The following is a 12,137-nucleotide window of genomic DNA, read 5'->3' as shown; positions in this document are numbered from 1 at the left end:
CTGATCACTTTCCCCTCTTCCAAGTGCTTCAAAATGGATTCCTTAAGGATCCCTTCCATGATTTTTCCAGGAACAGAGGTAAGACTGACCAGCCTATAGTTCCCTGGATTGTCCTCCTTCCCTTTTTTAAAGATGGGCACTACATTTGCCTTTTTCCAGTCATCCCAGGAGCTCTCCCAATCTCCATGACTTTTCAAAGATAATGGCCAAAGGCTCCTCAATGACATTTGCCAACTCCCTCAGTACCCTCAGATACATTAACTCTGGATCCATGGATTTATGTACATTTAGCTTTTCTAAAGAGTTCCTAACCTGTTCTTTACCCACCAAGGGCTGTCCATCTTCATCCCATCTTGTGTCACTTAGCGCATTAGTCTGGGAGCTGACCTTTATCCATGAAGACAGAGGCAAAGAAAGCATTGAGTACTTCAGCTTTCCCCACATCATCTGCCACTAGTTTACCTCCTTTATCCAGTTGGGTCATCACTTAATACAAGATTCTGGGCATGGTCCCCCTTTCCCCTCCCCCCCCCAGCTTTAAAATTAATACTGATTGATACGGTTTAGTCTACTTCACTCTGTTCTGGCAACATCCCTGGTCTGGCCTGATTTTAGTTAGCTTGATGTCCACTTATCATAGTGGTAGCAAGTTTCCTGTGGTCCCATAAAGTTTGTTTACAGCCACCTGTCCTGGCTCTCCGACGCTATTATTGTGTCTTTTATCATTAAATGTCTTCTAAGAGTCCAGTAAGGTAATGCTGCTAGACAATATTTACCTACTATGGTCTGGCAAATTCTCTGGTTCAGCACCAGTCAGGTCCTGAGGGTGCCGAACTAGAGAGGTTCGAAATGTATTTTAAATTCTTTTCTGCTCTTCATAAGTGAAATGTTGCCCTTCAAAATGGCCATTATTACCTACTGTCCTCATTAGGACTGAGGTCATATATTGCTCTCAGTTAACTGCTACTGCAGGTGAAAGCTTAATCTGCACTGTAGCAAACATTACCCCTGCCTCTTGTTCTCAGTCAGACTGTCCTCAGGGAAGATGATCCCCCACCATTCCCAAAATGTCAAGAAGCAGGTGTATGCTAGCTGTCAGTAAGGATTGATGCATTTCAGATTATTGCATCACAGCATGGCTCTGGTAAACTGTAGTTGTCAAAACTGTAGAGATGCTAACGAGTCTTTATATGAAAGAGGTTCCGCTCACAGTAATGGCTTTATCTCAAACCAGAACATTCCCTGCTGACTCTTGACATATGCTGTTAGTAGCACGAAGGTCTGTTTCATAGTCTCATCTCAAATTGTCTTAGCATTAATGTTACACAAAATTGCTGAAGTATATGACCTACTCCCACCTAAGGTCCCCAGGGTCTTGTAAAATAGCCTTATGCCAAGTACTATGCATGAACACAGAATATTGTAGCAATATTGCCATGATAGTAAGCAAGGGTAATACTTTGAGTGGACCTTTCAAGGACTTTTTACAGGTGGGTGGTGGGTCAGAGCTTTTTATAATAAGCAATCACATCCAAGGCAGCCAGTTTATGAACTAAAGGCAGACCAATCAGGAAAGGGAAAAAAATCTTACATTTCTGGACTGGGATTATCCTCTGGTACAGAAAGTCTGGCACATACTTAATAGCTTTGTGACATCACGATTAAAAGAAGAGTGGTAGAGAGTGCAAGATGCAAGTATCAGCTGCACTGTATGTGTCCCTATGTGCATTTGCCTAAATTCTGGTTTTTTATGTAAGCTGTTAAAAGGATGTATTCTTTATTATACTTTGTTCAAAATTCCAAGCCTATGAAAAAAATGGGGGGAGGAGGTTTGGAGAGAGGAATCCATGCCTTCCCAGCCTCTTAAAAGCTTTAAATAACTGAACAGAAACCATATTTATTGCAGCTTCACTATGATTATATATTTTAAAAAGAAACATACATGGCTGAAGACCAGTGCCCCCAAAATAATCAACCTAAACCAAGCAGGAATTTCCTTACCCTAGAACATTAACAACCCTTCCAAAATATATGTACAGACAAGGCAATGCTTAAAATTTTCACTTTAGTGTCATCAATAATTTAAATGAGATTATGTATGAACCTTTGACACACCCATTTCTTCTTCATAACAAGCTACAGTACTAAGTATTTTGGAACCCTGGACAGAATAACTAGTCCAAGGAAAACTGATAATTGGCCCACACATACCCTTTCTGACTTACTTTAGTCCAACCTTATGAATGGATTTAAGTCTGAAGGTTTGGGGAAAGAGAATAGGAAGAAACAACTTTAAAATATTATTTATTGCACTTCTATCCAGCAGAGTATGTGTCTTTAGGATTTATACAAGCAAAATACTAGATGTGTCTAGAAACTTAAATTGTATAGTGTCAGTGACCAATCTACCCTGTATTTAATTTAAATCCTCTCCAAAGAGCAGATCATGAGCTAAGTCTGGCTCATTTAAATATGTCTGTTCAGAAATATTTCTTTCCAGGTTTTCTAATTCTTTCCGCAGTGCCTGAATGATGCTGATGTCTTCATAATCACCAAGCACATCTCTGGGTATCAAACCAAGAAATGGCATTTCATCCATTAGCAGAGGGTCTTCCTTTTCATTACTTCTGGTATCATTAAAGGATGCTTCACATACAGACACAGGGCTGAGTCTGTTGAAAAAGCAAGCATCCTGCTGTTAGTGTTGAGACTAGTCATTTCTGTTTTGTTGAAGTGAAAAACTAACTTCACGCATGCACCCTTGCCATGTAAAAGGGAAGAACAAAACTTCCAAAACCATTCACTTGAATTGGTAAGACATCTGATTATAGCAAGTAATGCACAGCTCATGAAAGCTGAGTTTGAGATGTGCTGTAAAATGTTGGGGGGAAAAGCCCCTGGAATGAGTAATCCTTTGAGAGGAAGAAATTTGCCAAAATTGACATTTGAGAAGTTGTGATTAGCTTTATTGATCTCAGCCCTCAGGTTAAAGATTTTTATTGTTGTTCTGAATAGGAAGTCCAGTGAGCTACATGTAGCAGGAAGGGTACCCTTTGTACTGGATCTGGGGATTTTGCCTATGTTCATGCTTACTGAAGATTGGCCACACACAAAAAAAAATACAATTTTGGGAGGAGTTCATGTGTCTCAGGCCATATTAGGACCTAAAGAACACGTCTGCCTATTTAATAGTTCTGTATTATCTATCTTAGTCTGTCTCTCACTTCAACTATATGGGTAACTTGAAAAATGACTCCGTGTAAATTGGCCACATCTATTTCCTTCAAATATGTAGAATGTTTGCCTGCTGACAGTATTCTGAATAGCCAGTATATTACATTTAATATAATTTCGTGGTGGAGGCTGAACTTAGTTCATATCAGTCTCTTAAAATGAGATCTGTCCCACTGTGTAGCCCTTAGTCTCTGAAAAAAATCAGGCAAGTTGGACTTCTGTCAGTGGCAAAGTCATTCTAAACATTAAGTGCCCATAGCAGAGTTGTTCAATACATCTAAGTCCTACTTTGTTCAGTGTTGGCTTCTTGCCATGGAGCGGTATCCTTTTATTTAATTGCCAAAGAACAGATGGCAGGTGTGATAGGCATTTAATAGTGTCTTGCTGAGATCAACAGAATTAAACTGATGTAACAAATGTTAGTGTTGAAATGAAATGATGAACTACGTGCTGTAGCAGAAGACATCCCATGAACTCTGCCTTCACATGAAATCCCACAAATGAATTGCATTGCTGGGGAGAGGGAAAATGTTGCTGTGCTAGAAAAACTTGATGTGGAGAGGGGCTGGGCAGAGATGACAACGTGAAAATATTAAATTAATTCCTTACAGCCTATGGAAATTGAACCACAGGTTGAACCGCTCTGGTCTGGGAGTCTGACTTGGACCGACCACAGATGTTGCTGGACTAGAGAGCCTAGTGGCAGCAGTGTCTGCTGATGGACCGCAGGAGAGCTCACAGTCAGTCAGCAGAGGGGCTGGGATTACCCTCCCCTGGTACAGCAAACTCCCTTGTTTGGAACCACTCGGGTCCCAAGGGTGCCAGACCAGGGAGGTCTAACCTGTATTTTGTTTCATAGTGTAATGAGAAACTTATATAACTTCACTCTGTGATTGAAGTAATTCCACTTACCTGTGTTTTTCCCTGAACTGTTTAGGAAAGCTAAAGCTAATGATCTCCCTTTGTGACACCCAACCTGCTTTTATTTAAATATGGCTGATTATTTCAAAATACAAAAATTTGACCTAAGAGCAGAGAGGTTAAAGGTGCATTTTTAACTGTTAATTCACAGCAAAGATTGTAGACTCCTATTTGTCCTTTCCATGAAGGATGAGAGACTAGAAATATTACTGGGGAAGTCTGCACAAAATTATGTGAGAGTCTTCAGAACAAGGCACCTGTTCTCCACTGACTAGAGGGCTAGTCAGGAAAAAAGGGAAATATAGTGGCATGTCTTTTAGTGAACTATGTGTATTTTATAGCTAGCTACCAGAATACAAACAAATACATTGTGGATATTTCCAGTGCATGAGGCAGCAGACAACTGACAGATTAGATTGCTTCCTCCCCTTCAGTATTTCTCAGTGTCAATCACAATCAGATCAAATAACTGAAGTGACACTGGACAAAAAATAATATCATTCAACCCTATCAAACATCACTTGCAATGACAATCTACTGTTGCTTTTATAATGGCTACCCAAAGACCTGTAGCCACTTCCTGACAGGCAGAAATAGTAGCGTGTTAAGACAATGCAAAGCAGTTTTAGACGTTCTTATACTAGTGAGGATTTTTTCCAGTTAGGGTTGAAGAAAGCAGTTAAGCTTTTCACAGCCTTTGCAGCACTAAGCAGCTTGCCCCGAGGAACTACACAGTGCAGGCTTGTAGAGTTTCACACACACATTCAAAAGGGTTTAAATGGGACGTGGGGGTATGACCTTTTGGTCCTCCCAATGCCTTACCTATGAGTCTGGCATATCAAGCCACTTGCACATGGGCAGTGCTCAAGCACGCCACCTGGTTCCAGCTCCCATGTGATCAGATTCAGGAGTTTGTTTGAAGGATCAAGGCACGGTTCTCTTGCTTCAGGCAATGGAGTACACACAGGAAACAGAAGGTCTGCATGCAAAACAATGATGAAAGGATTTTGAGTCATGGTGTAGTTATTCAGTTCTGCACAGGAAATATTCAGTGAGCTTTTTCAATCCCTCACCCATTAGAGAGGTCTCAGGGGTAGCTGTTTTACTTTGTCACTTTAAAAATGAGGCATCCTGTGGCACCTTAAAAGACTAAGAAATGTATTGGATCATGAGCTTTGTACCCTCAAATTTGTTAGTCTCTAAGTCCTGGTCTACACTAGGACCTTACTTTGAAATAACCTCTTACACGTTCGAATTTGTAAGTGGAGCTTCCACACTAGCAAGCTCATTATTCAAAATACCAGGTCAGGGAATTCAAATTCAGTATTCCTGCTTTTTGTGAGTAACGCTAATTCTGAAATAGTAATTTTGAAAACATTAGTGTGAATGCTATGGAGGTAAAAGCATAGTCAATTAGCTGACTACTTGCATTTCCCCACTCCTGCTCCCTCTCTCTGAGGCAGCAGGAGGGCATCTAAAAACCAAGTTCCCCCCCAGCAACAGTCTCTGCAGTGCCTGGGACCTCCGACGGACAGGGGCTGCTTGACCCAGTCTGAGCCGTTACTGATCAAGCCCAGCTCACACCAAGTCCAGGCACTACCCCCACTGCAGCTCTGCAGTTTAAATGTAGTAAGAACCGGGCTGCCAGCGCACCTGGCTCCTGCTACATTTAACCTGCAGAACCACAGCAGGCATAGCTCCTTCATAGCACCTTCCCTTACTAAGTTGATATAATACACAAGTGGATACAAGTCCAAGGGGGTGCATCCATATTAACGAAGCCTGCCTAATTGCAATGCGTCTCCCTAGTGAGGAGACACGAGTTCAAATCTGTTAAATTAGGAGTTCTTAAGTCAAATGTAGGACCTTTGAAAGAGTTTCTAGTGTAGACATGACCAAATGTGCTACAGGACTGCTCCTTGCCATTAGACAGGTGTGACTTTCACCTGCCTTTCCACTAGATGGAGTAAGACTTCAAATCACGTATGCTGTGCTTTGGATCATTGTCAGGCTATGCCAATATCCATCCTCTTCACCAAAAGGCCAGAACAATTTGGCAATAAACTGACAACCATGCATTTCTGTAAAGCCCTTTGCCTGAGGAGTAAAGTGATTTCTAAAAATGGGTAAACACAAACCATTCTACAGAGGAAGCAGCACAGAGAGAAGTAACTGTTGAAACCTACTGGGATTTTTTGGTTTAAAATCAATGTATCACCTCAAGTGGGTGATGTTCACCAGTTAATTGGTGGGGGCTGGAGCAGCTTCCTGCTTGCCACAGGCAGGGAGCTGCTCCAGCCCCACAGGAGGCCTCTGTGGGCAGGACAGCTGCACCAGACCAGTGAGACTGGAGTGACTCCCCTCCTCCTCCTCCGCCACCTGGACCCCCTTTAATTGGTTAACTAGTTAAACATGTTTAACCAGTTAACCAATTAAATGGGATTTTACATCCCTATTTGCCATAGGTTCAAAATGGGAGTTTTCCTCAGTATCTTCCTCAGGCTGTGGTGGGTTTGTACTTTGGTGGCATAATCTTGTTCTATACCTGAGAGCCATCTAGTAGCCTTAATACGAAGTGCTGATAGATTCAGATGAGTGTTTGATCCTGATTTCTGGGAGAACTTATTCAGTCTCAGTGGATCGGCTGTGGGAACCACACCTGCCTCGATCAAGATGGTGCTCTAAGGACAGTGACAAATTTTTTTGTTTCAGTTTGCCTGGGACTTTTGGCAATAAGGGAGCCAAATGATGAGTATAAGGCACTATGCAGAGTCAAGGGATGGAGTGAGAGAGAGATCTATCTGGTCCCAAGAAATGAGTCTCACTCACTGTTAAGCTCCTACTTGTGGTCAATGCTAAACTGTGGTCTTCCCCTGTGTTCTGCAGCCCTGGTAGATAAAGCACCGAGATCTGTATGCACTGCGATAGAGCCATAGTTTTATAATTATGGTGCATAAAGCCTGGATCTTGCACTTTCTTGTCGACTAACATACTGCCGTTCTGTTTTCCTGCACTATTCTAATCACATGGCCCCTGACGGGGTCGGAAATGGTTGCCTCAGAAACAAACACCTCAGACTCCATCTTCCTTGAGTACGAAGCTGAGCTCTTAGCAGTGCGCACTCATCAGGAAGTAGTCACTAGTGACAGTTCTTGTGGGTGGATACTGCAGGACACACATTTCACAGACCTTTCCACCAACCGAGGGAGCGCAGAGAACCCTCCACGGTACTGACTCTCATTTGTAAAGGCTGAAGACAGTGTAGTCTAAAGAGTATCAAACATATGGGCTTCCATACAGCCTTGAAGTCTTGGACAAGCCCATGTTATGGTTTGCAGGCACTGTTGTATCTTTGAAACAAGATTGGACACTGGTAAATCTATATTTGGGCAATTATGCCTGGCACTGGAGCAGTCTAGAGTTGCCTCTGCCATGGGACACACCATAGGCTGTATGAAAATATGCTTATTAATATGAATGACAACTGGAATATTCTTTATGCAAAATAATTCATGGGAGATCATTGGAAAGCTTGGAATCTACTGAATGATTATCCTATTGGTATGTAGGTATCATCCCTGTATTTTAAGTTATAAATATTAAATATAAATCTATGTTACTAATGTAGTCATGCTAAGCAAGGGCTATTAGCAATGCTCAATGAACGTAATAGCCCAATACTCAGAACCATGAGCTGTGAATAGACTTGTTTTTCTTGGAAACCTGGGACAACGGGCTATGGTTGGTCCAGACAAGACATGTGGCCACATCACCTCATTCTGGGACCCATCTGAGATGCTGTACTTCTCCACTGAAAATGAGAAAGAAGTTTAAACTGAACACAAGGATTTCTACCTTACACAAAACCTAGAATAGTTTGACAGAGCAAAGTGAGACTACCTAATATTTACCTCTCTACAGAGCAAAAAACAGCAGGTTTCTCCTATGGTACCAAAAGTGAAGTGAATCTCCTATGGTACCAAAAGTGAGGCCATCGTCGAGGTGAAAAAATAGCTGAAGTGAGCATGGCTGTTGTACTGTCTTTAAATAACTGTAGCTGCCCATTACAAACATGCTATACAATTGCGCTCTACTATTTGTTCACACCGTTCCAATCCAGAATGCACTTTCACTGTAGTGCACTCCTGTAGGAAGCACCTTCTTGCTCCCCAACTCTAACTCTATTATAAAGGCTTTATCATAACAGACTCCACAGTAAAACACAGCACATTTTCACAGAGGTTCTGCTACTTCAGCTGAATCAAAGATCCTCTTGCACTATACAATGAATAGAATCAAAAAGCAAAACCAGTTTACCTTTCTGAAAAGCACAGCATGTTCCTGGATTACAGTCAAGTTGATTTTCACAAATAGTGCCATTTTCGCCTTTTGATACAGCTTCCACACATTCACCCCAGACACAAAGCTGATCTCCACAGCATTCAACATCACGTGAGCAAGGCTTAGAAGAATGAGGGGGGAAAATCACTGCATAAAATTTATCAATTTAGCACCAACATTGAACTCAGCATAGAAGCACACTGCAGCCACTGAGAGGATAAGCAAAAATGTAGGGCCCTGATCCTGCAAGCAGCTCTCTCTATGTGTTTTCAACTTTAAGCATGTGACTAATCCACTGATGAAAACAGGGCTACCCATGTGCTAAACCTTGACTGCAAAGGGGAAATTAATCCTAATGAGATCTGAATCACTTTAAAGTAGTGCTGCATCTACTTTGTAATCACAAGGCTTAAAAAAAGAAAAGGCCACCTCCCACTCAAATGAGGGAAGAGAGGCAATGTCTCTGGAGAAAGATGGTTCCCAGGTCAACAGTTCTGCAAATGTACCAGGGGTCCATATCTGGAGAGAGAACCCTATATGCACCCTGTAGCATTCTAGTTTCTTTCTGATAATTAGATCAGTCATCTCACAGATTCCTGGTAATATCAGGGTACAGAGTAGTGACAATGGCGGGGTCTCTCTTTGTGTAGAGTCCTCCCCAATAATCATGGACGCCTCCCCAGACAGAGGGGTTTCCCTCATAAGAACAGCCACACTGGGTCAGACAAAAGGTCCATTTAGCTAAGTATCCTATCTGCGGACTGTGGCCAGTGCCATGTACCCCAGACAGAAAGAATACAACAAGAGAGACATCCTGTCACGCATTCCCAGCTTCAGGTAAACTGAGGCTAAGGCTACAATCCCTGCCCATCCTGGCTAATAAGTCATTGATAGATCTATCTTCCATTAATGTATCTAGTTCTTTTCTGAGCCCTGTTACAACATCCTCTGGAGTCCCACAAGTTGACTGTGTAGTGTGAAAAAAATACTACTTTTTGTTTGTTTGTTAAATAGGGATGGAACAGTGTAGTTGATTAAGTGATAAGCAAAAGCTTATAAGTTAATATTATAGACGATATGCATTTCTCTTTCCCTGCCAATAAATTTATTAGCAGGCTGGGCCAGCAACCTAGCTCAGTCCTGGCTTGCAACAGGTCTGGGACCTACCCCTGCTGTGGCTCTGCCTTTAGGAGCTAAGCTGGCAGGCAGCCTGCCTCAGTTCCAGGAGCTCAGCTCATGCCCCCTCTCACCCCGTATCAGAGACAGCAGCATGGAGCGACAGGCAGCCGGTCCGCATGGGGAGCTGGTTTTTAAACTGACTCCCCTCACAGACCAGCTCCCGCCTGGTACCCCATGCACCTGCCTCTGACATGGAGGCAGCAGCACAGAGTGGCAGGGGGCTCCTTGGGAGTGGGGCTACAGTGCACTGACTTCGAGCCCCGGCCCTGGGAACTATAGAATAGTTGAGTAACTGATAAGAATTCATGAGGTTACTCGACTATTCAATTAGCCAATATTTAACATCCCTAGTTGTAAACCTGCTGCCTATTAATTTCATTTGGTGACCCTTAGGTCTTCTGTTATCAGAAGGCATAAATAACCTTTCCTTATTTATTTTCTGCACACCAATCATGATTTTATAGATCTCCATCATATTCCCCCATAGCAGTGTCTTGAGCAGGCTGAAAAGTCCCACTCTTATTAATCTCCCCTCCTATGGCAGCTGTTCCATACCCTTATAATCATTTGTTGCCCTTTTCTGGATCTTTTCCAATTCCCATATCTTTTTTGAGCTGGGCAACTACACCTCTGCACATAATATTCAAGGTGTGGGGGTACCCTGAATTTATATAGAGGCAATATGATCTTTTCTAACTTAGCTATGCTTTTCTTAAGGATTCCCAACATGTTATTAATTTTTTTATTGCTGTTGCATATTAAATGAATGTTTTCAGAGAACTAATTACAATTGACTCCAAGTGATCTCTCGAGTGTTAACAGCTAATTTAGATCATTTAATGACTGTAGTTGGAATTATGTTTTCCAAAGTGTTTTACTTTGCCTTTATCAAAATTGAATTTCATCCGCCATCTTGTTGCCTAGTCCCGAAGTTTTGTAAGATCCCTTTGATGCTCTTCACAGTCTCCTTGGTACTTAACTATCTTGAGAAGTTTTGTATCACTTGCAAATTTTGCCACTTCACTGTTTACTGCTTTCTCCAGATCACTCATGACAACTTACTCTTGTGAGCAGGACAGTGGTGAGACTTGGGAGGATGGACTGGAATCATGGCCTGCACACCTGCTCATTATTAAACAAGGGTAATTTGTAAACTGGCTCCCCTCACAGAGCTGGAACTCAAGCCATCTTGTAGTGTGAGCATGTGTAACTTGCCTTGTAATGTGAGAATATTTGGATCTGAGGTATGTCTGGGACCCAGTTTTCATATACAATTCATATGCACGTAAAATCTCCTGAACAGCTCTTGAACACATACTTTGTTACACTCCAGGCTACCAAAGAAATATGAATGAAAAATACATTTGGATATGGAGATAAAAACCATTAATAAAAATATGCTGTTCTACTCTTAGCAGGACTAAGAGAGTTGTCACCACTGGAAGATAATCTACCAGTGCTACCAGCTGAGGGAGTTAATCCTTTAGCTTAAATGGCAGAGGTTTGCTCTGAAGTTCCCAGATTCAAATACTTAATGACCTGTGCGGGAAGAAGTTATACAAATTGTGCAACTTATTTTATGTTAGGCAGCATAGAATCACAATAATTCTTTTCTGTAAATGCCCAATTTAATTCTAGCTGCAGCTGGATTGGGTTGAGAATTGGATTGGATCCTAACACATCAGTAAACAGAATCCCTATAACAAACAAGAATATGCAGAGTAAGAACAAGCATTATGTATAGAGATACTCTAGTGTTTGCTGATGTAGCCCCCAACAGAACTTGACCAATAGGGTACAGCGAATTGGGACAACTGCTCAGGGCTGGTGTGATTGGTTAGCACTCCCCAGGCTCTGGCTACTGTCCTTATGCTCTCAGGTCGCTCCACCCCTGGCTTCTGCTGCACAGTGGGGTTCTCAAGCCACCTTTCTAGTTATATACCAATTTTGATCTCCTGCCATTAACTATGGTCCATTTTGTGGAGAGACGGGTTTTGAAGGCCACATAAGAATTTGGTACTTACGGAACGTTGGGTTTTACAGAGCTGACACCGGTACTCAAAACTGGAGAACTGGCAATATTTCCCTCTCTCACAATCCTCATCAATGATGCACTCCTAGAGAAAGGAATTGAAAACCACCGATTAAATAACAGACTTGCTACTGCTGTTTTACATACATCAGCACCTCCTAGTGAAATACTAGCACAGGGGTGGGCGAAAATTTTCTCAGAGGGACCACTTAATGAATTTTGGCACATGGTCATGGTCCAGCTGCACCCTCCCCACAGAAGGGGGAGGGCTTGGGGAGGAAGGGATGGAACTGGGGACTAATCTTCCCCCAGAGTTGGCCGGGCCCAAAGGCTTTGAAGTAAAAACACCAAGAAGGGCTCACAGCCCCACTGCTATCATAGTGCCTGGCAGCTGGTTGCTATGGCTATTTAAGGGGGCTAACAGCTTCAA

General features: G+C 42.3%; 1 protein-coding gene across 1 annotated transcript in view; it reads right to left on the bottom strand.

The window, feature by feature from the left end:
• Nucleotides 1–1,877: 1,877 nt before the first annotated feature.
• Nucleotides 1,878–12,137, bottom strand: part of DKK3 (dickkopf Wnt signaling pathway inhibitor 3) — a 58,787-nt gene continuing 48,527 nt past the window's right edge. Inside the window, exons 4-7 of the mRNA XM_075927903.1 lie at nt 11,700–11,792; nt 8,473–8,617; nt 4,978–5,134; nt 1,878–2,672 (exon numbers count right to left, since the gene is read on the bottom strand). Coding sequence (XP_075784018.1) covers nt 2,417–2,672; nt 4,978–5,134; nt 8,473–8,617; nt 11,700–11,792 — 651 coding nt within the window. The 3' untranslated portion in view covers nt 1,878–2,416. The remainder of the gene's footprint in view (nt 2,673–4,977; nt 5,135–8,472; nt 8,618–11,699; nt 11,793–12,137) is intronic.

The sequence above is a fragment of the Pelodiscus sinensis genome, chromosome 4, assembly GCF_049634645.1.
Source record: "Pelodiscus sinensis isolate JC-2024 chromosome 4, ASM4963464v1, whole genome shotgun sequence".
Lineage (NCBI taxonomy): Eukaryota > Metazoa > Chordata > Testudines > Trionychidae > Pelodiscus > Pelodiscus sinensis.
This window is presented reverse-complemented; position numbering and strand designations above follow the sequence as displayed.